The sequence below is a fragment of the Erithacus rubecula genome (assembly GCF_903797595.1).
Source record: "Erithacus rubecula genome assembly, chromosome: 4".
Lineage (NCBI taxonomy): Eukaryota > Metazoa > Chordata > Aves > Passeriformes > Muscicapidae > Erithacus > Erithacus rubecula.
Genome location: NC_136686.1, coordinates 33,208,389 through 33,230,404, shown reverse-complemented (window position 1 = coordinate 33,230,404; position 22,016 = coordinate 33,208,389). Strand labels below are relative to the sequence as shown.

At 53.4% G+C, this 22,016-nt stretch overlaps 2 protein-coding genes across 2 annotated transcripts; both read right to left on the bottom strand.

The window, feature by feature from the left end:
* Positions 1 to 957: 957 nt before the first annotated feature.
* SLC16A8 (solute carrier family 16 member 8) lies at positions 958 to 5,736 on the bottom strand (the record flags this gene model as incomplete). Its single annotated transcript, XM_079305183.1, has 4 exons — positions 958 to 1,349; positions 3,450 to 4,313; positions 4,859 to 5,002; positions 5,508 to 5,736. 4 exons carry the CDS (start codon positions 5,734 to 5,736, stop codon positions 958 to 960), a joined length of 1,629 nt encoding a protein of 542 aa, XP_079161309.1.
* A 4,610-nt stretch (positions 5,737 to 10,346) lies between these two features.
* Positions 10,347 to 21,565, bottom strand: BAIAP2L2 (BAR/IMD domain containing adaptor protein 2 like 2). Its single transcript, XM_079305174.1, has 14 exons — positions 21,248 to 21,565; positions 20,264 to 20,339; positions 19,895 to 19,981; positions 18,880 to 18,941; positions 18,531 to 18,602; positions 17,835 to 17,951; positions 17,308 to 17,454; positions 16,698 to 16,850; positions 16,116 to 16,257; positions 15,121 to 15,340; positions 14,226 to 14,297; positions 13,739 to 13,919; positions 11,904 to 11,941; positions 10,347 to 11,100 (listed from the first exon to the last, which is right to left on the bottom strand). Exons 1-14 carry the CDS (start codon positions 21,284 to 21,286, stop codon positions 11,025 to 11,027), a joined length of 1,482 nt encoding a protein of 493 aa, XP_079161300.1. The 5' UTR covers positions 21,287 to 21,565; the 3' UTR covers positions 10,347 to 11,024.
* Between the last annotated feature and the right edge of the window lie 451 nt (positions 21,566 to 22,016).

Below are 22,016 nucleotides of genomic sequence, written 5' to 3'. Positions count from 1 at the left end.
GTAAGGAGGTTTTCTCTATTTAAGAGGAAAACACAGGCATGTCTGGTGCCATTCCTTCTCAATGGATAATTGCCTGGGACATGGTAATTTACCTGTAATTTAACCCCCACCCCCACAGGGGCCAAGTTGTTTCCTTCACACGTCAACGGGGCACACTTGAGCCTAGATAAAGCTGGCTTGGTGCTATTCCTGTCAGCGAGGCTCTGTACTGTGGCTGCACACCTAATGGCATTAGCCTTTCTTAGGTGTCTTCTTCTTGTACCTCAGCAGCAGTCTCTCCCAGTGCTTCCCTATTTGGGGAAGAAGCATCAGGTGTCACTGCCCCAGCTTTACTGTCCACAAAAGATGTGCTAGGCAGAGGTGGTTGGAGCTGGTGGCCTCCTGGTTTGGCAGTGCCCGAGGGAGGTGCTGCAGAGAGCCTGGTGTCTACCCCCATGCTGGTGGCCCCTGGAGGTGACTGGGTGGTAGCTGTGAGTTACACCACCTCCTAAACGTGCTGCCAGTGAGACTGACACTATCGGGACCGTGGAAGTGGGGTAAAGGAAACACTGACACCAGAACAGAGCGTACCAGATCTGATTACAAAGAGTCTCTAATTGTTTGTGTTCTGTATTGTGACAATGCAGAAGGAAAAGGAGAGTCCTTGGCAGCCTTTTCAGAAGACTTTCTCCAGGGCTGGTTTGAAAGTGAAGAAAGAAGATTATTATTTTTTTCTTTTTGGTGTGTGGGCTGCTGTGAGCCTGTGTTGTACCAGCATGGGTGCAGGATGCAAGTAGACGTAGCACTGGGTAGGTTATGGACATATGTACATAAGGACCAGCTATTCTTATACTTCTCCCTCTTATTTCTTACACCTACCTTTGTCCCAGCTTTCTGCTCCCCACATCCCATCTGCCCTCCCATGCTGAGGTGCTTGCAAACAAGGCCAGTTTTTTACATCCCTGTTCTCTGCCCTGGCTAAAAACTGTCCCTCTCCACCATCTGGTCAGCGTTGCAGCCGTCTCGTGCCAACACCTCCCCATCCCCTGCAGGACAACCACCTCCCTCCCCTCTCTGCTCCTCTGCCACATGGTTGGCCTCCTCGTTGGCCACCACCACGGCGTTGTCGGTGCTGTGGGCTGGCTGGTGGTTGTCACTGCTGTGCTCCTCGGCTTCCTGCACGTCGGACTCTGCTTCCTCGGTGTCGCTCCCGCCTCCCACAGGGGGGTTGTTCTCCGCGGGAGGCTCCTTCTTCCCTCGGTTCAGGCAGCAGTAGCTGGCAACGCCCAGGAAGAGAGCGGAGAGCACGACCTCTGAGCCCGCCAGGTAGAAGATCACCTCATAGTTCTTGAGGGCATCAACCAGGCGGCCTGATGGTTGGAGAAGACACAAGATGGTTGGAGAAGAAATGAGATGGTTGGAGAAGAAATGAGATGGTTAAATTTGTCCTGTGCACTCCTGCGTGGGCAGCCCAGTGCAGGTGGGCAACACCTGCGTTTGGCTGAGGACCCATTTCTCAAGGGAAGAACAAGAAGCCTGAATATGTAAAAATCACCCTGGGAAAGAGCTGTACTTCCAGGGATGTTTTCCCTTGTCCGGACAAGTTTAAATAATTATGACACCCTCATGTTGGGTCCCACTCCATGGTGGGCCATCTTCTACTTGGCAAGGTGGGAAAAGCCTCTCATGATTTGGATCGGCCAGTCTCAGAAAAGAAAGTTTGAGAGGCATTGCTATTTCTTAAGCTATTATGTCAGGAAAACATTCTGAAGGGAAAAACTATTTTCTCCTTGGCAGAGAAATCCCTTTGGTTGGTCCACACCTGATGATTTCTGTGTCAGTGATATTCTCAATATATTTTATAATCCACTGGGGCTGGCAATGGAGGAAGAGTTCCCAGTCCTTGGTGCTGGGGAGCACGAACAGCTGCCTTGCTGCAGCAAGGATGGACCTGCACTCTTCATCCTGGTCTCTTATGCTCCTAAATGTGCATGTGACCCCCATTTCCTGCTGTTCTACAGGGAAACCAGCCCCAGGACACGCAGGGGTGCCTCCCAGAGCAGTCATGGGGGGCACGTGGTGAATTCCTCCGCAGGTGAATGTGCTCCTGTTCAGCCAAGCCGGATGGCGAGCGAGGAGCCTGCGTGTCCAGCGCGCGTGCGCGTGCGTGTGTGTGTGTGCAGCTTATCCTGTGCCAAAACCCCTCGGCCCCACGGAGTGGGAAGCAGCTCAGGAGGATTACACCAAACAAAGCCACTTTGTTCAACCCCCTTCTCTCGGCCGAGCGCTGTTCTCCCTGAGTCTGAGCCATCAGGACTGTCAGAGCACTCGAGCTTCCTGCACCGGGGGGTCCTACAGCCCCCAGCACTCCCGGGTTGCCCCCAACACGGTTCTTTGGTGACCCTGCACTGTCTGTGTGCCACTGTACATGCACACAGCACCAAGGCACAGCTGAACTGAGGCAGGAGGGCTGAGGGATGTCCTTTGTTAGCACCCCACTGGTGTGCCTTGCTCCTTGGGGCAAGGTTCTGTTAAATCCCCCTCTCCCCCAGTGATCTCTCTGCACATCTCCAAGACATACTTCTTGACTCTCCCTGGCCATGGACTGCTGACAGCCCCACAGGTTATAAAGTGAGACATGAATTATTGTTAGCATTTAAGAGGGTCTTCTCTTGGCTGCCAAATTTCACTTGAGAACTGGTTGGAGTTGCTCATAACAGGTGGTTTGTGCTGAGGAAAAGACCATTCACACCAGAGTCTTCAATGATGAGCTTTAGCCCATGTGTTACAGCTGAAGGAAGGGAGTGCAAGAAAAGAAACAATAGAATGATTCCTGCCTGGGGATTTTCCATAGTCTTGTCCCTGACTCTTCCTTGCAAATCAGGAAACTGTACTTTGTTTGGAAATAAGCCTTGGGCATGATTTGGCTTTCTCACATGATCAGACATTTAACATTAATCTACACCAACCTCCATTCAACAGCCTGTTTTTATGGGCTGTTTGTGGCGCATGGGCCTTACCAGGGACTGTGACCTAGACTAGACTGTCTGAAAAGCTGTGAGTGTCCTAATCCTCTTAGAAAAATTACCAGCAAATGCCTCAGGGGACTGTACAAACTGTTGTGACTTGACTGACAGCAAAACACCTGTGCCTTGGAATTGGGATCAGAACAAATTGAGATCACTTCACAGCGCCAATCAAAAGGCCATGGACACCAAGGGGAAATTGAGAGACACTTGCTTTGTCCTATTAAAGACTCTCAAAGGTTTGCCTTCAGCATGTGCCTGACCCTATCCTTAACATGATTCTATGCAACATTCGTAGTGAAGGCAGAGATCAGCTCTCGGCTTCTAGAGCACATTTAAACTTGGGAAATTGGGCCTTTCTTCAGGTGCTGTCTCCATGCCCAATCCCTGCAATACTGTGGAACAGTGGCAGCCAGACAAATCACCTGCAGCAAGACACCTTACCTGCAGAGGGTGGGCCGATGAGCACGGCAAAAGCCTCGATGAGCAGGACCAGCCCGATGGCGCTGGAGAACTTCTGGGAGCCCACGATGGCCATCAGCACCTCGAACTGCAGGGCACCCACCATGCCGTAGGAGATGCCAAAGAAGACGCAGAAGATCACCAGCCCCGTGTAGTTGCTCGCCCTGGCGCTGCAGATGTCTGTCAAGCCGTTGAAGAGCATGGAGAAGCTGAAGAGATACGCCACGTGAGGGCGGACCCACTTCAGCCCTGCCACCATGCCACAGGCGGGGCGGGCAAAGATGTCTATGAAACCAATGATGGAGAGCAAGAACGCGGCCTCTGTGTCCGGCACGCCCGTGTCCTTGGCGTAGTTGACCAGCAATATGGGGGGCACGAACAGACCCAAGACCAGGATGAACTTGGAAATGGTGTAAATGATAAACCCTCGGTTGGAGAAGATACTAAAATCCAGAAGCTTCTTTCCTTTCTTGGGCTTCTTCTTGGCTTTCTTGCCTTTCTTGGTTCCATCAGTGGTGCTGATTCCCTCCTCTGACTTTCCTCCTATGGGCAGCATCTCCTTGGCTTCGTATTTGTCCTGAGCTTTCCCCATCTTCCTCTTCATGCCCATATCCAAGGGTCTCATGACTGCCCCACAAGTGCAGCAGTTAAGCAGAAGGCCCCCCATGATAAGGAACCCTCCTCGCCACCCAAACTTCTCCAGCAGCACTTGCCCCAGTGGGGAGAGCGAGGAAAGGAAGACAGGGCTCCCAGCAGCAGCCAGTCCATTGGCGAGAGGCCGACGCTTGTCAAAGTAGGTGCCCAGCATGATCAGTGAGGGCTGGAAGTTCAATGCCATACCCAGACCTACATGGAAGTGAGAGCCAGGAGGGAGACACAGAGTGCAAGAACATGAGATGTCTTTTGCAATGAGCTGAAAACTCCCCTCAGACTATCCTAGTCCTGAAGTCCCGTGAAGGGATGAATGTATTCCTCACAAGCCTCTGTGCCTTCATGCTGGTGGATTTGCCCTGCAGAGGATTGGCTAAACCAGCCTGTCCACCTGAAGTGGGTTTGGATCAGGTAACTGTGCTCACACTTAGGCACAATTTGAGCCTTACACAGAATTCTGCCTCTTTCCCCTCCCACTGTGTACTGATGTCGCCTCCCACAGTTACCATGATCACTGAGCACCACTTAGGTTTCTTCTGTCTCTGAACCACAGGCCCTGGCTGTTCAGATCCAGCAGATGCACCCCTCGCATGTGCAACATTCAGGACTAGATGCTTCCCATAGTGTGTGCAAATAGGCAATATTTGATACTAGACACAGCATTGCTAAAGGAAAGTACAAGATGGTCTTGGCTCTTCCCCAGGGAAGCCTGTGTTGTCACCAAATCCTGGGGCTCTCACCTGTCAGCACACCAGCTGTCAGATAAAGCTCAATGATATTGGTGGTGAAAGATGCCAGGATCATCCCAGCAGAAGCTAGCAGCCCACCAATGAGCATCACAGGCCGGCAGCCAAACTGGTTCACCATGATGCTGCATACTGGTCCTAGGAGGAAGCAGAGGAGACAGAGTAGGTGACCAGGAGACAGGACAACTGGGAAGGGGAAGGCAGTCCAAGATGGGCTGTCAGGAAAGATCAAGCTGCAAGATGGAGCTCACTACTTGGCTGCTTAGATACAGATCTGTTGGGCCTGGCCAAGGGAGAGAGGCTGGTGGTGTGGAGACTTCTGTTCTGCCCTGCCTTTGGACACCTATTCCTGGCTCTTGGTGTGACAGGAGCAGCACTTCAGCAGTGGGAGCAAACCCTGTATAAATTATCTGGGATGTAGGTAGGGTCTCCTGGGGCAGAGGAAAGAGGGATATGAGATGCAGCACACTTCCAGAAGAGAAGTGGCAGGACAATTGTATTCTGCATGGTGGTTCATGACCAGGCCAGTGAGCATGAGAAGAGTCCATGGGGACATAGACTGCATGGACCATGGCACGGTCTGTGCCCATGGCAGAGTGGGAAAGGTGTAAGTTGAGGAGGGGGAAGTGTGCCCAAGCATCACCTGTCCCATAGAGCATGGCCAGCATGATGGAAGAGATCCAGGCTGTGTCACTGTAGCCCACGTGGAAATCTTTCATGAGCTCCTTGAAGTAGACACTGACGGCTTTTGGGAAGGCATAGGAGAAGCCAGTGATCACAAAGCAGCCAAGGAGCACGATCCAGCCCCAGCCACCATCTGGGGGCTTCACAGGAGCTGGGAGTTGCCCTTCTTCTGGGTCAGGTCTCCCCATCTTCTAACCTAGGAAGGAAAGGCAGGCTGGGAGGAAGTAGGGCAACAGAGAAAGTCTGCTGGTGCTACAGAAAGAGAAAAGCAGAGCAGCAAATGTTCACTACAAGGTTTCTCTCCATGCCCACCATTGCCAAGCTCTGAGAGGCTCATTGGGGAACCACATCTACTCTTTGTACCCTGATCCTGCCAGGCCAGGTGGGATTGCTTTGGGGTGTAAGGTCATGCCTCAGCTGGGCAGAGGTGGGAAGCTCCCCCTGAGATTGGAGTAGCTCCATAACCCCATGCCAAACACAGCTGAGCAGTGTCACAGCTCCCAGCTGAGCCTGGAGTGCTGCATCTGATGCAGCACCAGGACCTGCAGCACCCCTCTTGCTTCATGTCCAGCCTTGCCTACAGATGGTGTGAGGTGAAGACCAGCAATGTGAATTCTTTTAGCTTCCTAAAATCTGCCTTTGAGCCTCTCCCATGCTGGTCTGCTCCAGTGGGGAGCCCTCCAAGACCTGCCCTCCCACAGAAACCTCCAGCAGCAAGGCAAGGAGATCCATTAAGCCCTCTGTGCTTTCCTCTGGGAGGCCCCAGTGCATGGCACTCTCCTTCTCCCTCCCCTCCCCGCCATCAGGGGCCAGATTTCTGAAATAGGTGAAGGGGGAGAGCACAAAAAACTGGTGGTTATTTGCATGCCAGAGAGATTAGGGCTCTGTACATACACGGAGGGGCCGGAACAAAGCCTAAGTGGGGAGAAGGAGGGAATTAGAGGGGATGTCTTGTGAGTTGCTCTCAGGGCTCTTAAGCTGCCCAGGAATTTTGCTCCAGCTGGCTGCTGTGGGTATGTTTTTCATTTCTCCCTTAGGTACCAGGTCTTTGCCTCTTCCAGCACCATCGGCCACAGTTTCTTGGTCAGCCAGGATTATTTTCACACCTCTATGCAAAGCCATCACTGGATCTAGACTACAGATGCTCCCAAGTAGATTAGACAGGCATTCTCCATCCCTGAGCTGGGCTTTTTTGGTCCAGTTTGTCGCCTATCACTGGCTTGCTGGCAGCACACTCCTAACAAGGGTGCTCTCTCCTGCCCAGCTCTCTTGGCTGAAGGACTGAAGGATGGCAGCAGCATCCTCATCTCTTGGCACCAGCAGTTGTGGGAAGTGCCAGGAGTCCCCCACGGACTAGAGAGTGCCAAGGGGACGGGGACTGTCTTATGGATGTGACACACATAGCTAGAACCTGGGAGTTTTGGATCTGGGTGCATTTCTCAAAGAAGCCCCTGTTCTCAATGTCCTTCAAGCAAAGGGGGTGAGTTGATTTCCATAGTTGCTGTTGCTCTGAATGTCAGAGAAGTGCAAATCCTTTAGACAAAAGTGTGGGTGGCACAGGCTGGGGCAGACCCCAGGCAGAGGGCCTTTTCTTGGCAAGAGTGGTCCTACCCCACAGCCACCCTCAACCATACCCCTTCTTCCCTGCTCCAGGGGGCCTTTGCTCCTGAAAACACAGAGTGCAGCACTCAGATGACTGCCACCACCATGGGTCCCTGCAGCAGAGTTCCCCAAACTTTCAGGATGCTGTGAGCCACAAAAGGGAGCTGGATCTGGCTCTGAGCATGGACTGGGACAACTCTTCTGGATGGCTGTTTCCTAGCAACTCTTGGGCTGAACCACTGGGGCCAGTACAGGCTACTCCAAATCTCTCTCTCCAAGTCCAGGTCTCAGGGACTGTGGCAAGGGACAGAGGCATGAACTGAAAACAGGGGGCTATAAAGATATTTTTAAGGCAAGGAATCACTACAAGGAAGAAAAGAATAATGATACACTACCCATCCCTCCCCCATCTCACCCTTACTGGTGTTTTCTGTGTCACAGGCACCCTGAGAGCCAGACTAAATACCCTGGCTGAGTTTCTGCCATTTTGCCCACTGCTCCTGTCCCAGCTCCAGCTGACTGACAAGCTAGATCCAATTGTACAAAAGGTGACCTGCTGCCAAAGCACAGTGATTTCTCAATCAGTGCTGGTCCTCCACCACTGCACTATCTGCTGCACATAGCTACTTCAAGTAACAGCTGCCACCAAACACAGCCTGAGACTTTTTATCCAAGCCCCTCTCCCAGCCTTGTTTTCTTAAGCTCATCCCACACCACAAATTCAATGAATCAATCAAACCACTGAAATTCATCTTTCCATCAACCCTGTCACTCACTGCCAGCACCCTAGCAAGAAAATATTTGTCTTCTGTGACATGCTCTTCAGAGATTTTGTAGCACTGCCTGTCAATGATGAGCCCATGGCATCTGGAGATATCTCCAAGGCCAAAATGCCATAGCACACCTCTGCTGGAGATTTATCCCAGCTGTCAGCCAGTTATCCCAGTTCAGAGCTGCCTTGTTCCTTATTCCATGACACACATGCTTGTCTGCTCACAGCTGGATCACACCATATATCTTGCACCTGCCTTTGCACATTCTACTGCTCACTATCATTTTGTCCCCAGTCAAGGAGCTTTATTCACAGGTATTTATTCACTTACACCGTGTGTAAGTTCACATGCACACAAAAGCTTGTTAGCATGGGCACCTGCCCTTCCCCATGCATCACAGGAAGGTGGGCCAGAGCAGGCACTGCCACAGAACCTGCTTCAGGTGTCTGCAAGAAGACTTGCACCCATACCAGGAAACACAAGCCCAGGCTGGAAGGGTGAAGACCACAGCAGTTCAGCTGTGGCTGCCAGCCCCTGGAGACACAGAGCACAGTGCAGCCAGTGCTGGATAATGCTCAGAAAATCCCCACTGTGCCAGACAAGCTGCAACCAGGAGGGTCCACATAAATGCTCTTAGTGCCTCCACACAATACAAATGGGGTGAGGGGTCTATTTATTGAGTGCAAGGGCCATGATTCCTGTCACCAGCCTCTCCAGCCCACAGACAACCCCCTGGGAAAGCATTTGTTAGAGAATGAAATGAGTGCAGGCCTGGCAGGAACTGTCCTATCAGCTGCTGGAGCAAGGGTGCAAGCATCCCTCCACACCACTGACCTGTGCAATGAAGCGATGACCTCCTGAGCACTAGCTGAGCCTCCAAGCGTTGAACAGATCAGTCAACAGTGCTTCCTTCTCCCACTGGCTGGCACCTCCAGGCTCTGGGTGAGGGTGCCTTGTTAGATGGTCCTGCTGGATCTTTTCTCCATGGTGGGCACAGAACAATGCCTGCAGGAATCTAGCACCTGTTGAGCAGTCTCCTGGGCTCCTTCCTTCGGAGCAGTTGCGTCCTCACAAGACAGCTAATCCCCCTCTCAGCTTGCTTCCCTCCAGCTCCAGTGATGCCCAGCAAAGCTGTCTGTGGCAGATCTGGGGGGGACACCCTGTGTGGGCACCCCCTTGCCTCCTGTGGGTGCAAGTAGTGTCCCACGGCACTCCCAGTGTGGATGTGGGTCAGGAGCTTCTTATGGTTTCAGGTCGGCAGAGACCAGTGGGTGCTGAGCGGGCAGAAAGCACTTCTCCACTTTTAAGAGGCTTTTCCAGCCAATGGGGACGAGGTGGCTGCCTGCCACAGCCCGAATCCCCTGGTAATCCTGCTGCCCAGGGGCTCCTTGCATTTTCCCCAGCGGAGCAGGGCAGGCTGGCAGGGACAGATTCAGTCAGAGGGACCAGGACAAGAGGAAAGCAGGGTGAGGGCCAGGGGCGTTGGGTGCTGGGGATAGCAGGGGTCTGGGGAGGGAGGCAGTGGAGGAGGAGACCATGTGCCTGTGCTTCAGTAAGGGGCAAAACAGGTGAGGTGGCTGCTTTTGGAGCTTCCTCAACTGCCAGCCACGATGGAGAAGCGATGGCACGGTTTTACAGGGCGTTTGCCCAGCAGAGAAGTGAGACAAGGTGTTGCAGCCAAGGAATCACTGCTAGCCATGGCTCAAATTACCAGATCCTGCCCACCCGGGGCAGCTCAATAACTCCCCTAAAAAACAACCTCTCCAGTGGCTGACTCACAGAAGGAGGTCGGGCAGGGACTAACCAGACTGCGGCCACATGTGGGGGAACCCTTTTACTTCCAGGGAGGGGGCTGGGGCTCAGCTCAGGGGGTGTTTTGGGGAGGAAATGGCCTGGGCTGTAAACCCCTGACACCCCTCAGCAGCAGGGGGGCTGCGGGGGCTTGGCCACACTCACAGCCAGGGTTTAATGTCTATTAATAAGGCTAATCAGCTAAGCCCTGGCCATCGCCAGCGCTCCATCCCTCCCTCACGCTGCCTCTCCCGTGAGGGCTCCCCCAGCACTCATAGAGCATTCCCAGATTGATGAGCTCCCATAGACCCTCAGGGAATGCTATTTCCCTGCACTGAGAAGCCCTGGGGTGCCCAGGGCACACATTCCAACAGTGGTTGGGGAGAGGGGGGCCAAAGATTCTTGATGCCCTCCAGCAACAAGACAGGCAGGGAGACTCAGGGAGGCAGCCCTCCTGGTGCCCTCCACATCCACCCCAGGCCCCTGGGTTGGTGGCTGCCCCATCTGGACTCACTGCAGTATCCAACACCACAAGTGGGCAGCCATCATGCCCCCAGTGCTGATGGGGAGTGCCTGTCCTCCTCTCTCTGTGACTGTGGTGACGTCCCAGACACTGAAATGGACACAGAAGATGCATTCTCCATTTTATTTTAAAAAAACCCGTATATTTTACACAGGACAGTACATGAAGGGACAGGGCAGTGGTGCTGGACACTGTCACCTGCCCCTGCCTTGCCCCAGTACTGCCCAGCAAGGTAAGGGGCTGCACCTGGGGTGAGAAGGGGCAGGTGCTGCTGCAAATGGACACAGCTGTCAAAGAGGCCAAGACCAGACCCTGTCAGCTGGACCACATAACCAACAGCCTTCTTGTAGCCTTCTCTTTTGGGGTTCATTCCTCTGGTGGCAAAGGAAGAGTTTAGTGAAATCTCTCTGCCCACAGCATCCCAACAGCACTGCCCTGGCTGCAGGTGCTCTTAGCCAGCCCAACCTCTACCTCCAGCCCCATCCCTTCTCCCAGGACACCAGCACCAGTAACACCAGACTGGTCCCTCCCACTCAAGTACAGTAACACCACAAGGGCAGGGAAGCAGGGATCAATCCAGAAAGGGCAGCAGAGATCTGCTTCTGCCTAAAGCACACCAGACACCCAGGTGAGATGGGTCCCACTGTCCCAGAGGTATGGGAGGGAGGGGAAAAGAGAGTTCACTCCATGGGTGGCAGCACTAGGTTGCTGCCCAGCTGGAGGTCACAGCAGTGTCACTCCTCCTCCTCCTTCTCAGCCGAAATTCTGCAGTGCCCACAGCCCTGTCTCATCGGATGATGGGTGCCGAGCGGTCGTTGGTGACTGTGGGGCGCAGCTTGACCGTGGCAAAGGGGTTGGTCCCTCTGGAGTGGGAAAGGAAACAGGCAACCGTCAGAAAGTCTGCAAATGCCTTCTGTGACCAAGCAAAGGCTACTCAGTCCTGTTGCAGTCACCTCCATGCCAAGGAGGAGAGCATGGTAAAGCTCATCCCTGTGTTTTCTCCATCCTTAACACACCCTGCTGCACATTCCCATGTGGCTCCCCTTGGGCTCTCCTGAGGGCTTCTCACCCTCCCTCTTCCAAAGGATGCAGAAGGAACACCAGCACATGGCTGTCCTTCATGAGAGCACTCTACACTTGTTGAGTGTACACTGACCCTCCAATCAAGGAGTCAGGGAGCAGAAAAAAGCCACAGCACCACACCAGAATCATGGAGACACCAACCCAGCTGCAGGGGAAAGAGAACCAGGCATTTATGGCAAGACTCATCTCCACAGACCTGACTCATCAGAACTCAAAGCCACGTCCTTTTATGCCTCAGCCCTTTCCAAGCAGGCAGAGATGCACAGTCGTGTAGCTCCACACTCAGGCTGAGAGCTGCTATTGTGACCCTTCCAGGATGGATGGGAAGGAACATGTGGGTCTGAATATGTGTTCAGGTCCTACCTCATTTTATCTGAGCCAGGATAGGACCTTCCCAGTCAGCAGAGGCCAGAATAGACCACCTCTGCCTCCTCTCCTGGAAGGTAGGCTGTGCATTGCTTTTCCCCAGACACTTCCTTGTTCCTCCCACATTTGATAATTCAAAAGATTAAATAATAATAGCATTGTAATAATTCTCCCCTCTGTCAAATGATTCCAGAGTGGATTTCCACAACTTACTCACCGTGGGAAGAGTTCAGGGGGCTGATCTACTCCTGATTTCTGCAGTGAAAAGAAAAGCAGCAGTGAGAAATCTGGAGTGGAGAGGAAAGTGGGGCAGGAGACACTGCACACATGGAGGAAGATTTCACAAAACACTGAGGTGAATTAGGAGCCCAAGTCCCCTTAACAGGGCTCTGACTCCTTATTAATTCAAGCTTTTCAAAAGTCCACAAATTCCCCACTGTAGATAATAGCCTGAATTTTGTTGTGGTGGGTTGTCCCTACACCACAGGTTCCTTACTGCCCTAGGACACCTTCCTTTGTTTTGGGGAAGAGAGGAGATGACTCAGATCCCCGAAATACCTGAAGAGCACAGCAAACAGTGACAGTCTGAGCTACATTTCACCCTCCAGCACAGCCAGAGATGCCCCCTCGTGTTGCTCACACACCCTGCCAAAAAGTCTGTTGTCCAGGCCCTCATGCACTTCCAGCATCCATGGGGAACTCCAGAGCTGTATCCACCTGTCCTACACCACATGCCACTTAAAAGGGGGCACATCTGATGGACAAAGTTGGACCTAGGCCCTGTGGCCTTTATTCTTGGCCAGTAGATAGTAAAGGATCAGTGACAGCTGACCTGCTAAGGTGCTGTGGTGACAAACATTAAAGCCACACGTGGCTATCTGGGATCCAATTGGGAAGTCACACCCATTTGTTTGTGGCTCAGCTGGGGGTGTCTTGGGCATACATTCAAAGCAAGGCTGAGTCTTTCCAAATTAGTCTTTCCCTCCTTTCTAGTGAGGTTCCACACTCTGCCATGCTGCTCCAAATGCTGCACACAAGTCATGACTCAATCCCAGGTCTATCCCAATACCCCAGGTCTAGGACAGAATGAAAACCCAGTGCCCCAGAGGGTCAGAAAGGCTGCAGAGGCTGTTCTCCTGTGTTGTGCAGCCTGATGCTATCTAAAACCACAGAGCAGGATATAAAGAGGAAAAAAAGAGTAATTAAATGTTGCAGTTTTCAGTTCTTTGAGACACCCAATTGCTGGCAGCCTTGCACTGCTCTGGAACCAGTGACATGGAAAAGGTTTTCCAGCTCTCTGTGAGACTGAGTGAGTAGTGCATCATGGGCAGCACTGTTCATTCCTCCCCTGGGTCCTCACCTTTAACTTGGTTCTCCCCAATCAATTCCCTGCTGCTGGAAGCAATGGCAAGTAGAGGACTTCCTCCTCAGTTTGCCATCCATAAGCCATGGGTTGGACACAACTTGTTCTAAGGCTCTCAAAAATAGCTGTACCCTCAGCCTTTACCTCCAGCTTTTCCCTACCCAAGCTGTGACTTTAAGCCAACCCTGGTTTGAATTTAAAAGAGAAACCCTATAAAACTCTTCTCCATTCTCTGAAGGGAGAAGAAGGATGGCATCTCTGTTAGCTGGTCACCCCCTCCCAGACCAGCCTGGTCACTCCATGGTCCTACTATTAGCAGAAAGAAGTGCTGCCCTGGAGCCACCAGAAATCAGGCTGGGAAGTCATGGAGAAAAGGACTGAACTGAAGGGTCCCTGGTGAGCAAAAAAAGAGAGAGAGATGAGAAGGGCAGGGGCAGAAAAGCAATTCCCTGGGGGAGCAAAGCCAGGCACCAAGGATCTGCACACAAGAGGAAAACTGGCAGGGGTCATCAGACAAGGTGGCATGTGAACATGGATGAGAAAGACTGGTGCTAACAAGACTCAGGAAAGCAGCAGGTCCCTTCACCAACATCAGAAAGGTGATTTTCTGTCTCTACTGGCCAAAGCAGAAAAGGTGTGCCTTGGAGGATGAAAGTCAGATGTGGCCCACTTCACACCCCTGCACTCACCTTGGAGCCAGAGCTGACTGGGGCTGCCACCCCACCCTGGTGGCTGCTGGCACCCACTGAGAGGGGAGGTGGGTTGGGCAAGCTGGGCTGGGCAGCAGCTGGCCAGTAATTGCTGGAGGAGGGAGTGCTGGGCCGGTCCAGGATGTCATCCATACTGTGACTGCTGCGCAGCGGGAAGGACCTGAGAGGAGAGCACAGTGAGGTGGGGACAAAGAGCAAGGATCAGGGGGCAGCACAGGTGCTAGCACAACATGGGATGTCTCTGGAGGAAACACACGTGTCACAGAATGGCCCAGCTGCAAGAACCTTTGAGATGACATTGCACATGTTATGGGAGCTGCCTAGGGAAGCCTGTGAGATCCCAGGCCACGATGAGGCTCCTGGCAGGGAGCCCTGCAGCTCTCCAAGGGGCACACTCCAAACAATTACCCCACTGGCTTTCGTGGAGTACCAGAAGCTCCTGCCTGGCCAGTTGCCATCCTGTTACCTGGTGTCTGGCTCCTCCATCTCCCTCGAATTCTCCAAAGGCTTGACATAAGCTTCAGGGAACCAGCCACACCTAGGGCACAGGAACAGAGACAAATGAGGTCCAGGTAACCATGGTTGGTGGTTCTTCAGATCCAATTGCCAAACACTTCTGATCTGCACCCATCCCACACATCAATCAAGCCACATTTGCCACTACCATGTGTGACAGGGTTCCTGCACTTCTTTCACCCATAGGTGGGGCACAGGGGTTATTGTGGGACAGACCTTGAGCTTGGAGCAGACTCGCTTATCTCAGGAGCTGTGCAAAACCTGTGCTCCTGGGAGCAATGCTGGTGCAATCCACAAGAGACACTCCAGCCAACCACAACCACAAGGAAGGTGTGGAAAACTCATCCAGGGATTCCACTCCAGAACAGCCTCCCAAAGAAAGGCGCTGCTTTTGCTCATCTCACATGTGTGAGCATTCCTGCAGACCACATCCCATGTGGAACGGGGCAGGTTTTACACACAGATGCTGGCTGGCAGTGCCACAGGGAGTAATTCAGTAAGTGCTGGGTGCAGCAGTTTCCATGCCCTGCCTGTGCTGGAGGCTGTGGCAGCAGCTGCAGCGTGAGCTAAGAAATGCCAGGCCTCTCAGGTAACTCCAGCAGTTCACGGCCCTGAGCTGGATCCCATGACAGGAGTCAGTCATGCAAGCCAGGAGGGGGTCACTTCCCCCAAAGCCCCTGGACAGCCAGTGTCAGCCCCCCAGCATTGTCCCGCTGAGACGGTGGGTGGGACACAGCGCCCAGGCCACACCAGCCGCCGAGCGGGGTGACAATTTTGGGTTAACCCTTCCGGCTCCAGCCCGCACAAGGCTGCATTGGCCCAGTGAGAGCAGCAAAGTGACGTACGTGGAGGAGCCCTCCAGCTTCCCGTAGAGCCAGCCATTCTGCGCCTCGGGCATCAGCACGGCGATGAGGTCCCCGGGCTGGAAGCGCAGCAGGGTGCGGTTGGCGCCCGTCGTGTGGGGCGCGATGGCCTGGACCCTGGTGGTGCCGCTCCTCTTCCTGCCCTCGCCGCCGGCCTCGCCAAAGGAGCCCGAGCGGGACGTGCGGCCCGTGGGCAGCAGGCCTGTGGGGACACATCCCAAGGTCTGGCATCCCCCTGCAAAGCCCACACCGCTCAAAGGGAGCGGTGCTTCCTACTCAAGTGATTACTCCAGTGGAGGAGCAGATGGCCTTGCATGGGGAGAGCAAAGGGTGGCATGGGGAGAGCAGGGAAGCATCCTGCAGGAGACAATCAGCTCTAGCCAAACCCATTTGTTTTGCACTGTGCCCTCTTTGGCCAAATGCCTAGAGCATGACATTGCATGGCCTGGCTGATGCCCTCCCTGCCTGACAGTCCTCTGCCTGACCTGCTGGAGCTGCTGATTATTTGGGTAATTTCTCTCTCTCCCTGTCCTTTTTTTACTTCGTTTAAAAATGTTACACTGAAATTTCTCAGGTAGCAAAATCAGGTGTGCCATGGGTTAAGTGGCTGTTTTTCATAGGGCGAGCTAATACTTAATCTGATAGTATGAGAGAAGGTGCTTTACTCAAATGGGAATTCTAGCAAGAACCAGTTCTTGTAGTTCAAGAAGCCTTGAAAATTGCACATTTGTATGTTTCCCACCTCACACAGCCTGACCTTGCCTTGGATGGACTCTGCCCTGAAGGCTGAACTCACCTTCTGCTTCAGCCTTGCCCTTTACAGCTCCCCTGGGCACTGTCCTCTCACCATGCCCAGGAATGCAGCTGAGGTCTGGTGGTCTGACAGAGTGGTGGTTTCCTCCCAGACCCAACCCTCTTCCCAGAGAGGCCCAACCCCTGCCTCTCCCCACAGCACTGCTCCCAGATTTGGGTCATACTGGCTGCTGATGGTGTCCTCCGCAGGGGCCGCCTGGGAGACTCTGGCTGAGGAGACATTCTCATTTCTGGAGGGTCCGGGGTGAAGATGCTGGATCTACTCCCAGTCATAGAAGAAGCAAAGTCCCCAAGGGGTCTCTGGGGCTGTTGGAAAGAAAAGGGGCTGAAAACACATCCATGAATGCTGTGTTAGGCAGGAGATGCTCTGAGATATGCAGTCCCTCTTGGAAAGCCAGACTCAGCACATTCCTCCACTGCAGCCACACACAGACTACTCTTCCTCTTGGCCAGCAAAGGCTCCTGGAGCTGGACAAGACAGCAAGTACCATGGCTGGCCAAGGACTGACCTTGCCCTGCAGCCTCACCACCAAAGAGCCCTTGAATATTTTGGTTGGAAGGGACAATTAAAAGCAATCTAGTCCAACTGCCTGCAATGAGCAGGGATGTCTTCAATCAGATCAGGTTGCTCACAGCTCAGTTCAACCTGACCTTAAATGTTTCCAGGGACGGGGCATCCACCCCCTCTTTGGGCAACCTGTTCCAATATTCCACCAAACAAGGCTGAGCTGTCTGTGGGCTCTCACCATCTCGAGGTGGGCGGGTGTGTGCCGTGCTGGAGAATATCCCTGGCCATGGGAGGCTGAGAGCAGCCCCTGTGAGTGGCTGTTTGAGGGGTTACGGGTGGCTTCCAGCTGCTCCTTCCACCGCGGTGCCTTGCTCTGGATCATGCCCCGAGCCTGGGGAGAAAGAGAGAACAGGGGGTGATGGACAGGGCAGACCAGCTACAGAGGAAGCCTAGGGCTTATGTGTGCATTAGAGAGTAGGTCCTCCCACAATTAGGCTTGTGGGAATGGCCAAACAGCTCCCCGTAGGCTGGAATTTCTGGGATGGCACCCTCTAGCAGAGATCCCCTGGTCCCAAAGACCCTGCTATAAACACCTACAGCACCCTTCCCTCCTCCATCACTCAAACATCCAACTAACCACCATCCTCAGCTTCAGACATGTTCTCCCAGCCTAGCACAGCTAGCCTGAACTTCACAGCAACAAACAAAATAGTTTGCTGCCCATCCACGCACAGATTCACCCTTCACCTAAGCGATGGCTCAGCCCTGGCTCCCTCCTGCCTGCACACTCCACCCCCAGCCCTGCTGCCTGCTCCCCCAGCCCTCTCCCCAGCACGTCAGGGCTGTACCCTGCTGTAAAACTGGAGGAGAGTGTTGTAGAGCATCTGGTGCTTTTCAGCCAGGAAGCGGTAGCGGCGCTTCTCCTCCAGCTCAGCCTCCCTCTGGCTCTCAGAGACGAACGCCTGCATCTCCGAGCGCAGTCGGATCACATTCTCCTGTGTCACAGGGAAAAGAGAGGAAGGGATCAGTGAAAATCCAGCTGAGTGGACTCAGGGGATGGGTTGGAGGGGGTCATCATGTCTATCAGCTTCCCAGTCCACTTGTAGTGCTGGTGCAGCAGAGAGGAGTGAGAACAGTGCCAGAGATTAAATCTTTGCTTCCTGAGGCTTTATAAATGAGGAAAGGGCTGGGCAGGAGTGAGTATCACAGGTCAGTATCACCCTGTAGAACAGGAGTTTCCTTCTTTCCAGATAAGCCTGCTGCCTTTTGAACATTGGGGCAACCCCTTGGCTAAGACTACTGAGAAATCAGCCCTGGCTTCCGAGAAATCATTCTGTTCTTATTAGCAACTCCCCTTCCTGCAATCACTGCTTACCTTCATCTCCCGAGCATTTTTGTCACGAGCCCTCTCCATTCTCCACAGCTCTGCCATGCACTTATCCAGGTTGGTGGCTCTTCTCTGGTACTCCAGCTCATACTGCTTCTGGCTCTCCTACCAGGGAGGAAACAGGCTCAGTTAGGAACCAGAGACCCAGCCACACTGTGAGGCAGCAAGGGTCCTGCAATGAGGGGTGGCTGGTCGTCTGAGTCCACCTGCAATCAGGCTTCACCTGGACTTCTTATGAAATGTCTCTCTTTGGCTTTATTTTCATTTTAAATGGCCCAAGAGTGCTGATGAACCTCCAGATCTCAGGAGTCGCAGCTGCCCCTTTCTCTGTGACAACTACCCACCAAGCATGGTCAGCTGGGCCATGGCAGCACAGGACCCACAGACAAGCAGAGCCTGTGCTTTGGGGAAGCTGGGAACTCTGGTTTTGGAATGCTGAGTCTCTCAGCCCCACTGAAGCATTTGGCAAAGCCCACTGCACAAAGACCAGCCACCTGCCCTCTTTAGCTCTCCATCATCAGCTGAACAAGGGGAGTTTGTTCCATGATGGGAGAAGGTAAGACCTCCCTTATCTCCTGCTGAGATGAATCATGGAAACACCTCAAGTGTTGAAGCAAAAACCCTTGGGTGAAGGGGAGAGGGAAACAAGGAGAGCTGAGGAGGAGAAGGGAGTTCATAACTTACACTGATAAACTGCACATCCATTTTGCTGTTCTTCTCCATGTGCTGCAGCAGGTCCACATGGAAGGTCTGAGCCTGAAAGCAGTGAAGGAGCCATCACCCTTATCCCTTCACTGTGTGGGATGTGGCACACACTGTGATAAGGGGTGGCTCATAAAATGTGCTGAGCAAGTGACTTGCAGCCAGGCTCTGGCCATGCCAGCCCTGTAACCCTCCTCTGCCACGTGCAGCAGGGAGGCAGGCACCTGCCTGCAGGCATGCTGATGGGGTGAATATGGCAAATGCTGATAAGCTGTATTTAAGGAAATCACTTTATTATCCGCCTCCACCAGCCCTTGGGAAAACCACTCACCACAACTTCCAAATCAGAGCTCAGTAGTCTCTGCGTGTCAGACATCTGCATCAGAATTTCACCTTCAGGGGGAGAAAGACAGGAGAAGATGAAAAGGTCCTCATGTGCCCAAGCTGCACAGCAGCCTGCAGCTCAGGCTGAATGGTACATGGCTGTGAAAGTCCAGGAGATACCACAAAGCCCTGCTCTCTGCTCCCTGGCAGCCTTCCTTCCCAGGCTCTGCCAATGCAGGGCTCCTCCAGGGTTGCATGGTGGTTGGAGCAGTGCTCTGCTGCAGCCCCAGGTGTCAGCAGGCAGCCTCACCTCTGCCATGGGCTTTGGGTGCTGGGTTTCTGCTCTGCTACAGCCCTGCAGCCCCCATTTCTAACCCCAGTGGCTCCCCAGGTGTGATGCACATTTCTGGCTGTCCTATGGGAAGGCAGCTCCAGCACCTCTGATGCTGTACATGGTCCTGCTCCACCAGTGCTGGCATTTGAAACCAGGAAAGGAAGAGACTGATGACAGGGAGCAGAGCTAGCTGGGAGGTGCAGATGACAAAAAAAGTCTGCAGAAGGGGCACATCTGCTGGAAGCTTTTTGCTAAAATGTTTAGCAGTGGAGCAATTCCCTGACCACATTTTCAGCAGTCACCACCACGCTGCAGAGTTATTTACACTGCTGAGTGTGAGCTGCCATTCCAGCAGCTTGCAGGCTCAGGAGGACAAAACTACATCAAAATTTCATCTCTGAGGGCAGGATGCCTCAACAGGGATTAGTTTCTGTGAGAGATCCATCACTGGACCTGAGATCACTTGCTAATCTCAGAGAGATACAGGGAAGAGTGCTGGGACTGAGAAATATTCAAAGTCACACATTTTTGACTGTCACCACCTGGACAGGCCCTGGTACACAGAGACACTATTTAGAGGATCTTTCTTACCCCCCCTACCTGAGAACAGATTAACTAAGGGAAAAGATCAAAAAAAGGTAACTGTGGCTCACCACAGGAGAGAAGATGATGTGCAGGAGAGCCTTACCCAGCATGTGTGAGGTGGAACTCTGCAGTGCTTGCTCCCCAATCTTCTCAATTGCCTTAAAATACACTTCAGCTGCCTTGGATAATGCTGTGGGGTGAGGAGAGGGGTGGTAAGGGTCCAGCCTGACTCCCCACCTTCATCAGCTCCAGCAAGCAGCACACACAACAGCCACCTCCTGGTACTTTGATGGCACCTCATCTCTCCCCATCAGCAGTGGGTCCTGGAGCTGAAGAGTGCTTAAAAACAGCTCAGGACATGTCAGAGGTGGCAGACCAGCAACCTTGTCCTGGGTGAGGGGATGTGGGATACCAGGCTGGATGCAGCACTGTGGTCTGGAGCCCTGGCTGTGTGGGAGGCACACTCACTCACCATGGAAGGCTCTCAGGTAGTTGTTCCCCAGGTACACCAGGTTCTCCAGTGCAGGGTTGAACTGCTCCAGGATACTCTGTGGCCAGGCAGAAACACATTAATGCCATTCTTCCTCGTGCCCAGAGACCTCAGCAGGTCAAGGCCCTTGTGCTGTGGTTTGGCTGGGTGAGAGCCCCCTCTGGAGCACTGGAACCAAGGCAATGTACAGCCAAGCACAGCCAGCCCCCTGCATCAGGGCTGGATAGCAACTTCAGCTGCCCTCAGCCTTCCCAAGCCAGCCAGGAGAGGAGCTGAGCCAGAGGGCAAGGCAGCCCACTGCAGTGACTGCCTAAGGGAAGATGGCTTTTTAAGGGCCCACACCCACTGCAGGCAGGAGAGTAAATGCCAGGGGATCTGAGCAGCTTTTTCCCTCATCCCAGAGTGCCACTGCTTATTACCCAGGTATAAACACAACCCTTTCCTGGCCAGGATGTGGTGCACTGCCAGACTCAGCAGCTTAGTAAGAGAAGGGATGGACAACCAGCTTCTCTGCTTTTATTTGCATTTATCAAAGGTGTCCATTGACTACAGAGAAGACCAGAGACTGGAACAGGCAATTCCCCACTTTGTCAGCTGTCCCCCCCTTGGTTCAGCACTGATGTGTGTAGGGAAGCATTTATGAGATCAGAGACTCTTTCAAAGGAGGGGCAAAACGGCTGATCAAACTTCTTCCTGCCAGCAACCAGGGTGTATCACCCTTCATGCTCCATATCCAAACCACCCTGGCTTCCCAGGTCCTTCCCAAATCTCCCTTTAGGACCCACACCACCCTCTCTTCCTGCTCCCAAACACAGCCCAGAGCCCACAGGAGCTGCTGCAGTTCAGCCTGGGAATGGATTCAGCCCTCAGCTGTCTACCCAAGGAAGCCTTTAACAGAAAACACTCATCTCCCACCCACACATCTCCCATATGCAGCCAGGAGCAGCCTTCGATGCCAACACTCACCTTATAGATGGAGATGGTGGATCTGTAGGACAGATCCATCTCTGGAGCCTATTCACTCTCCCACAGAGAAGGAGCAAGGGAGAGTACAAAGTGCTTTTCTAGCCCAAAGGACTCTGCTTCTGCACAGCCAGCTGGATGGAAAGAGCCTGCCACCAGCAAGGAAGGACAGCAGGAAGACACAGACGTGGTACAAAGGGAGCACTGATGCAGTTTAATAATTCACCAGCCGAGAGGCTGGAACTTGATCTCTGGAAGTAACCAGACTCTGGAGGGGAGAGAGGAACCCTGTGACAGCCAGCAAGGCCATGTGACTGCCTCCTTGCATTATTGATTGCAGCCTGGTGCCCAGCTCTGCCCGTCCTGACACCTGCGGCGCCGGCTGCCTGCCCGAGCCCGGCTCACTGCTCCGGCACTGCCACGCACAGCCCGGCTGTGCCACCTCCAGGGCTTCCTCACACACCCAGGAGATCCCTACCAGCCTCTGAGCACAGGCAGCAGCAGGCAGGAGGAACTCAAGAAAAGTTCCACACAAATTTTAGGCCTGGACAGCTCCAAGAGGATCCTCACATTGCAGCTGGTCCAAAGCCTCTCTACTCTGGTTGCAGCTGCTGTGGGGTAAGCAGCCACTCACACCATCCAGTGTGCTCCCAGAGCTGGCTGCAGGGCAGCTCATTCACCTCTTCAGCCCATACAAAGGGTATAAATCCTGTGTCTCAAGGAACCCCATTTCTGATTTTCTACCAGTAAGAAATCCAGAGTCTGCAAGCCT